This window comes from Sardina pilchardus, chromosome 5 (genome assembly GCF_963854185.1).
Source record: "Sardina pilchardus chromosome 5, fSarPil1.1, whole genome shotgun sequence".
Taxonomy (NCBI): Eukaryota; Metazoa; Chordata; class Actinopteri; order Clupeiformes; family Clupeidae; genus Sardina; species Sardina pilchardus.
Genome location: NC_084998.1, coordinates 6,776,311 through 6,785,361, shown reverse-complemented (window position 1 = coordinate 6,785,361; position 9,051 = coordinate 6,776,311). Strand labels below are relative to the sequence as shown.

Here is a 9,051-nt window from a genome sequence, read left to right as displayed (position 1 = left end):
TGGAAACACAGTCTTATATTGGGACCACTCTTCACAATCCACATTCAAGAGAAGGAGGAGAAAAACGACTGTGAAAGTCTGGGAGCTGTTGACTACCAGAGTGGTCACAAACTGCTATCCTTCCTATTAACCCATAAGCTGGTACGATGGAAATTGAAAGTTTTAACGAATACCGGTATCTGGATTCATTGAATTCAACATGGAATTTTAGAACCTTGTTGCGGAACAGAAACATCTATTAGAATGTTTGAAAAAGCAGCTTCATTCAACACGACACTATATTTCTCCATACAATGTCCCATGACGGTGCACATGTTTAGTTAGAAAACATTTTATACAAATTGCTTATTGACCTAGAGAGCGTTTACAATGGATAACAAACAGGTAATATTAACTGCCACAGATACTGTGCCCTGTAAAGTACTCAGGTTCTGATTTTGATATGTTTTCAGTTGGTTTCTTCAAACAATGCAATACATTAAAATAATGATACAATTCATGATATGGACTTATATAGTACTTAAGTACTCATCCTTAGTGTAACTGCAAAACAAAACAAAAACACACAAATACATAAATAACTCCTTCAAGACAATAAATGCATTCTATGCTTCTTGTACGTGTTTGACACTTTCTTGATTTGCTTACAATGGCACCACTAATCCACCTGTGCAGATGGCCACAAAACAGAAGAAAGGGAGCCGTTATAAAAACAATCTGTACAATTCTGTACCTCACAAACTGCACACACTGCACCTTTAAGAGGGAGATGAGAGAAGACACTGAGCCCTGTCTCCAGCTAATTAGGCTTAAGGGATACAGTTAGGCCATGTTCAAGGGAGAGCCCGCAAGGAGCCGACACATGAGATGAGACAACGTCCCAGCCGAGCCGAGCAGCGCCATCCTCACTGTCAACTAATCCCAGAGCCATCATCATCAACATTCATCGTTTCAGCAGGCAGGGATGGGCATGAGGGATGGGATGAGTTTTAAACGGCCAAAATTGCAAACAGATCCCACACTGAAAACATTCGACGACAGAGACAAAAGACGTTTGCCTCATCATGGCATCGGATCTGACGCATATTTGGGCATGAGATATTAAAAAGCTTAGAAACAGATCTGTCTCACTGACCTAAAGTCAGTACCCCCAAATCCAACAAAAACATCTGCAAGGCTTCCAAGTAATAGATTGCAAACCTCACTGAAAAATGTCCATTGTTGTCTTTCAAGTAATCTAATATTTAGCATTTTTTTGGCGAGGAGAAAAAAAGAAAACAGCACCATCTCTCTGCAAAAGTGAATGTCCAATCAAAAAAAGCAATAGCTGCAAGTGGTTAGAGTCGACAAATAGGATGTGACGTGCATGTCCCACTGTGGCGACTTCAGTGAACTGCCATCACAAGAGCAGCGTCCTGACAACGTCTAAGCGATGGGTGGTGACTGGAAAGCCACTTCCAGCCATTCAGAAACTGAAATGGTTCTTGAGATCCTTTGTCTGCGTCATCATATCCGAGATTTGCCCTCCCCTGTTGGAAACACAAAACAGTCAGAAAATGTGATAAGACATCAGAGGAAGCATCAAGGGCAGGATGAAAGTGGAGTCTGTGATTATAATCAAATACATTATTTGGTTGAATGAAGCAAAGTGCTCCTCATCGTCCTCTAGCTGTCTGTGTTGAGTGTGTGCAGTGCACTCAATAAAAGGCAGGTGTTACTACGCAGTGCTAGCTCTGCCAGTGCAGTGGAAAAGACACAGTGGCTGGAACCAAGCCTGAACAACTCCAGCCATCAACATGTTGCTTCAGATGTGGTGTCATTTCATTGCTTGTTTAACAACCTTCAGAATATCTGCCAGACTCTGCCTTACTGCCTTAACTGGGAGCTTATTCACACAGCCGTCTAGACATGACATCTTATTTACCACAATTTGTAAACAGATTTGTATGGTTGCCTTCATGCTTTTGCACTGATAGTGCTGGGTATCAAGCACATGTCTACTTACTGTTCCTTGAGAATCCCTTGGACGTGCTGCCTTTGCTGAGCATTCAATATTACACTTGATGTGGATTGAGAAACTCCCATATCCATTTGTTTCTTCTGGCATTCCATTTTTATTTTGACCTGAAAAGAGTGAAAAGGGGTCTTTAAGCACCACGCCCAGGTTGGTTGCCTTTGTCGGCTTATACTTTAAGCCACATGGTGGTGCTCACAACTTCAACAAATTAGAAATGCAGAAGTTGTGTTTTTTTTTTTTTTTTTTTTCGCTTTCAGGGTTCAGCTAATTTGGATAAAAATAAATTAAAAAAGCACTGCATACCTCTTTGGCGCCATTGCTCAGGTGATGTAACTGGTTGTTGACGTTCTGCAGCTCCTTTATCATGTCCTTCTCGCTGTTGGACAGCACTGGGAGCTGGCTACGCTGGCTACCCATGATGCGCTTCACTCTGGGAGAGACAGGAAGGGACGTCTGTGAGTCACCTGTGCAGTTGTTCTCTCACCGGTGGACAGAAGTATACAGTACTGTATGTCTGTGGGATGTGCTTGTTGTCACTTGTGAACTATAAAAGAATGCTTTATGGGGGGAGCTGTGGCGCAACAGGCTACAGTGCTTGTGCCATGTATGGGTCTGAGTGTCCACAGAAGCCCAGGTTCAAGTCCAACCTGCGATCATTTCCCGATCCCAACCCATCTCTCTCTCCCGCTTGCTTCTTGTCTCTCTCTACTGTCTTATACGAATAAAGACAAAAAGCCCCAAAAAATATACTTAGAAAAAAAAAAGAATGCTTTATATGATTTTGCCAGCAGAAAATCTATACAAAACAAACACAAATCTAAAAATACATCGGAAAGATTTACATTCACATGGTGGCCTTAAACCAAAGGGATCCATTCTACAACAGTGCTCGTACAAGAAGTCTTTGTACAAATCATCCATGGGAAATGGAGCGCTTTGCCCTCTCAAGTGTGACAGACCTGTTAATGAGGACTTCGCATCTTCATATTTATCAGCCAGCTGTTCCGCCGTCTCCCGGAGACTTCTCCTATGATAACGATAATGGGCATGCTGAAAAGTCAATCTGCCAATATGTTTGACATTGTCTCACTTGGGCAGAAAACGTTGCTAATAGAATTAACGTCAACAAGCCTAAATGAACAGGACACGCTTTCACGACGCCAGGCAAACATCCGCATCAGATCATTAATGGTCTGTCTTATGAAGAGCCTATTTTTAGCAGCAGTTAAATGTAATCACATTATATGAGCTGATTTGATTTTCAGATTGGATGCTCACAGCAGAGTGGTCTCTGCTGACACACATGGCTGATCAGGGTTTATGGGCAGTCAGCTGGCATCACATACCTCTCTCCCCTACACAGTGCCAGGTCCTCCAGCTGTTTGGTCTTCTGGGCGCTCAGAAGCTTCATTCTGCCAAACGCCACGTAGCACATTACACATTCCAATCAAAAACCACAGGCAAAGTCAACAAGGACCACATACAGTGGAGGAAATCATTATTTGATCCCTCACTGAAGTTTGCACACTGACAAAAGAAATGAACGGTCTATAACCTTAATGGTAGGTTTATTTTAACAGTTAGAGACAGAATATTTTGCGTGAAATAAGTATTAAAATAACGGAGTTAAAATAAGCTTATCATTAAAATGACACATGCATCACCGAGCACAGAACCATGGGCATGGTAGCCATGCATCACAACAGAACTTACCATCTCTTAGGAACACAACACAACACATAACACAACACACCACACCACACCTATGAGGATAGACCTGCTAAATATAGACATAGTATCATGTCACCATACCACAAGGAGCAGAACTTGTGTTGAGATTAGCATATCATTGGAGTACAAGTGAGTAGCATACAGCCTTGCGTGAGAGTGGGACTGATAAAATGTACCCACAGCTGTGGTTACCTAAAATGTACCCGTGGCTGTGGTTACCTAAACTGTACCCATGGCTGTGGTTACCTAAACTGTACCCATGGCTGTGGTTACCTAAACTGTACCCATGGCTGTGGTTACCTAAAATCTACCCGTGGTTACCTGCGTGACTTGGGCTCCAGCCACACAGCTGTGGGTATATCCTCCACCAAATGCACTCTCACCAACCGCACTCTCACCCGTAAACTCTAATATAATGCGTAAACTCATTTCTACATGTGGTTTTGCAATAAACAAATCATACCTGTGTAACTTGGGCAAACACAAACAAACAAACAAACAAATAAAAATACCCATGTATTAAACGTAAGTAAACAAGACTCCACGGCCCAGGTCTGGGGTCAGATAGGACTTACAGCAGGGGAAGCAGCAGACACTGGTAAGTGCTGGTGATGCAGATCATGCAGGCCTCCAGGGAGAGCTACGGCAGGATCCAGAACCCCTTGATCGCCGCAGGCGGGCTGGAGCACGGACAGGACAAGCCCAGTGAGGTAAAAAAAACACAGAGAACAAAGCGCGGCCAAGCCACGGTCACAGCTTTTGGCTCATACTGGACAGGACGGACAAAGGAAAGTGTCTCACTACGGGCCAGTGAGATGATCTCAGTTGGCTCAGCTCAGCTCGGCCATTAATCCCCAGAGCCTTGGGGCACCGACCTGCTGGGGAGGGGCACGGTGCACACTGCACAGGATGTGCTCTGCCCTGCCTGGCTGCTCCGCCGCCAGCTCCTGAAGGCTGTCTATATCCTCTTCTCCTTATAAGAGAGAAAACAGGATTTAATGCAGAAGAATCCACGTTCCAAATCCCCATCCCCCAAACACACACACACGGCACACACACACACACAAAAAAAAGTTTAAGCTCTTCAAATAGTCAACTTTAAAAACCTGGTGTGAATTTCAGATACTGCATGTTCCTTTCCTGACTTCCTGTCTAAGGCAAGCAAGCACACCTCTAAAATAACTCTTCGCAACTGACAATCTTCACAACTGAATGCTGGGAGAGCAGGGTAGGCAGAGTAAGGCCCACGCGTCATGCCCATAGTTGTCCTCAGCTGGTGGATACATGGGCAGTGGGCCCAAGACCTTTCCCAGGTTACCTCCACTAGATGAGAGAGACGATGCCAACACACCTTAGAATCAGTTCATCTGACTCAGCTATTTACTCCTGAGCTCAGGCTTTGAAAATGGGTAAGATCACCAAACAAGCATCACCCAGGCTGAAGCGCAAGAGACCACCCCTGCTATTAAACATTTTAGATCATCCTGATCTAATACAGAGACAGTATGAATAGTTTAAGTGTATAAATAGTATAATAAATACTGACAAAGACCCTGGATCAGACAGTATTACCTGTAGGTCAAAGAGATGTAGCTCAGATAGGTCTCCCCATTCTCATAGAGAATGTACAGAGGATAGACGAGCACCTCCCTTGTAAAAAGCTGGCTGGACAGAAGTTCAGTACTGTCTGCCAGTGGCCCCAAGTCAAACGCCACTGCAATCTCGCCAAGCGAGGCTGCATAAGAACGCCTGGTGGAGAGAACAACAACAGTAGTCATCCCCAACATGGCGTCCACGTGACTATGACTGTGTGCATGCCACTGTATTTCTGATTCTGAGCACTGGAATAAAGATATATCTGATAAAAGACTTGTCGATTTTATCAAATCAGGTACAAATCTGACCCTCGTGTATGTGTCCAGCTGTCATCTTCTGTCTGAGACACACAGAGAACCTTAGCTGGGCTCTCGGGCTGTTTAAGACTGTAACATCTGTGTGAGGGAAAAAGAGGAGTCGTCAGTCCAAAACCACTGAGGCTTATGTGTGTTCCCCATGTATGTTTCTCTGCTAAAAAAAAGCTAACACATCAAAGCCCTGCATTTTTTTCTGATTGGGATTGGGAGTTGTGAAAGGCAGAACAAATAAGTTCTAAATTATACTTTATTTGACATTCCTGAAAGAAATTTGTTCTCTGCTTTTAACCATCCGGGACACACATACATCACTGATTCTTGAGAATTTGCCTAAAACAGGTTTTAATTTTGAAAAAAAAAAATTAGTAAAATTACAAAATCTGAAGGTATGTCATTATAGACCAAGGTCTTAGCTGTTCAGCAATGTTCCGGTGCAACCTCCCCTTTTTGTATTTTTTTCATAAAATAGGCATTTTTCCAGTACTTATACAAGGTTTTTTTAGGCCTAAATAGAAAAAGTATGTTTTTTTAATCCAACAACCATATTTTTGAATTAAAACAGACTATTACTTTAATAACTACACCACTGAAGAAACATATTGTAAGCATATTTATTTAAAACCAATGAAAAATGAATCTGACGGTGTGACACTAATCTGACGGTGTTGACAGTGGTTTCATTACAACATAAATTTCCAAAATGAATACCACTCAAGTCTTGCTTGACAACTTTGTTTAACTATTTGGTCCAAAAAGCCTCCGTTGAGGACCACTTGGAGGCTTTTTTCACCACCGTTAAGCAGAAAACCTGACGGAGGGTGACATCTGACGGTGGTGACAAAAATCTACTCTTTCACATGATATGCATGAATTGTTTACATTATCCACCCTGTTTGCATCCTATTGCTGGCTACTTCAAACCTCTTCTTAAAAAGTATACATTTATTTTATAATCTAATCTAATATTTTGTATACAAAAGAGACGGTGTTGACATGTTATGGTTGTGACAGTAGCAGTGTCCAAAAATATGAACAACTTTAAGAGAAAATAGCAAACTAATGGGAGCTTGAGTGATCTTAAAGCATGCAGTACGGCTGAAGGTTTGAAAATGAGGTCCTCAAGAATGTAGTTGACCTTGTAGTTGCCTGATTTTATTGCCTTTTATAAATATCTGACGGTGGTGACGAAAATGTGGGACACATTTTGAGCAGCCACGAAATAATAGTAAATATTGCTCAAAACGTACTGTTTGGAGTTTCTAATACATAATACAATGTACTCTTTCATGTGGTAAAGATATCATTAAATTAAATGATTGCTTTTAGTGTTTTTAATCAAGTCAAAATGATTATCTCCTATTCGAGGACAACTGATTTTGTAGGGTATGGGCCAGCATATAATCATTAAATTAATACAAAAATAAAATAAACCTTTAAAAGAACCTCATATTTGTGCAAAGGACCCCCTGATTATAACCTTGATTCTTTTTGTTCATGGAAATGGTATTAATTTCCAACAGAATCAGCACTTTTCTTAGTGAGACATGTTTTAGGCAAATTCTCAAGAATCAGTGACATACACACACACACACACACACACACTTGGAGCAGTGCGCTCACTTAGAGCCCACACACACTAGGAGCACACATAGACATAGAGAGCAGAGGGCAGCACTTAATCTGGTGGCTAGGGAGCAGTTGGGGGTCAGGTGCCTTGCTCAAGGGCACCTCACCCGTGGATGTGGATGTGGGAGAGCACTGTTCAATAACCCCCCACCCACATTTTTCCTACCAGGGATTGAACTGATCACCCTTACGTCACACGTCTGATTCCAAAACCAGTAGGCCACAGGTGCCTCTATTCCCAATTCCAACCTATTTCTGTCCGTTTTCTCAGCGACAGCGGACCAACCAATCCTCTCATGTGTGGACCGCATTGCGTTCACCTGATTGTGTTGTCGGAGGTAAGCAGCACCAGATGGAGCTCCTCTGGTTCCCCTGGGTACCAGACAGCCTGCTGGAGCCTCAGCAAGACAGAGCCGGTGAACAGACTCTCCGCCACGGCGATGGAGCTACCGAACAGGAAACACGGACGTTTCAGACCATCCTGATCAACAGGCTTCAACATGACATGCTTCTCGTCAGAGATGACTGCGCTCTACATCCTTAAGATAATGTCATACTGATCAGTACAGTCAATAGAGCCTTTAAAGATGCAGTCTGCAAGTCTGGAGTAAGGTTGTTGATGTGTATGAAACCTTCGGCTGAAAAGCACTTTGATGCAACTTACAAAGCCAGGGCGGTGTACAATCCCTGAAGTTTTAAGCACTCATACAAAACAGACAGTGAAGAGTGAAGAGCAATTTTCTTTTAGTCAGAGCGGTTTGATAAACTGCAGAATCACTCCATTAGTATCATGGCATCTACCTTTAACTCATAGTCCTGTAATCTCTTTATACACAGGTCTAATAACTTTAAAGGCAAATCTACAAACATCTGATAAGAGAAACAAAATCAAGCCAAACTGAATTGTCACAGCTTACTTGCAGTGGATCTCAACACGTCCTCCTTCAAATTCCGACTTCGTTCTTACACTATCGCTGAGGGAGCTCAAGTACAGTAGCGCCCCTCTGACCAATGAGGGCGACATGCGACCGAGTAGAACTGAGAAGTACCTCAATCAGTGCCTCTCATGCAGCGTTTACGTCCTCCCTCGCTCATCTAATCATTAGACAAATCACATACAAAGAGCCATGTTAACCTGTTGCACTACGAGATGCAAATTAAAAACACACCACCAAGGATTTATTGTCATGTGTATGCACCAACTTTGAACTTGTCTAACCTGGTATTTTGCACTGGTCTGCCCCTCTTCAGAGTTCAGTTCTCCAGTTTTTGTGTAGAAGACACTGCCTACATCATTCCATATGAAGAAATCTCTATCTTGACAGAACGTACGATTATTGGAAAGTCTATTTGAAATGACTTGGTCTTCTAAATTTACATTTTCCCGTATTTTATTGAAGATATCATGGTCTGGAAGTGCATGCTTCCACATCTCTCCGACAAGCGCAGCCATGTTTTATTGTAGTTGTCGCTTATTGATGACGCGAAGACATCTGAGTCTTTTTAAAATGATTTTTTTTAATACAAGGCGAGCTGTTTTAATATAATTTTATTTATGACTTGACTACAGATTACAATAAAGTTTTAATTAAACTACGAGATTACAAGGAAGTTAAATTAAGAGAAAGAGTTTGCACCTTAATAGTAAAAAGTAGTTAAAAGTAAACATGGGGAAAACTTTGACGTTCTAACTAACAACTTGGAAAATAATAGGCGAGGCTACAACCACAACCCATAGCGCACAGTGACACTTGTGTTTGAAAT

The 9,051-nt window shown here is 42.2% G+C and overlaps 1 protein-coding gene across 1 annotated transcript; it reads right to left on the bottom strand.

Moving 5' to 3' along the window:
* Positions 1-126: 126 nt before the first annotated feature.
* Positions 127-8,709, bottom strand: nup88 (nucleoporin 88). The gene is given in 16 exon segments (XM_062535826.1): positions 127-1,529; positions 2,006-2,124; positions 2,321-2,447; positions 2,977-2,997; positions 3,364-3,429; positions 3,682-3,735; positions 4,212-4,219; positions 4,324-4,428; positions 4,624-4,721; positions 5,067-5,071; positions 5,321-5,497; positions 5,653-5,739; positions 7,608-7,733; positions 8,205-8,248; positions 8,250-8,325; positions 8,666-8,709. Coding segments are annotated over 16 exon segments (1,221 nt in total). The 3' UTR covers positions 127-1,465.
* Positions 8,710-9,051: the final 342 nt, after the last annotated feature.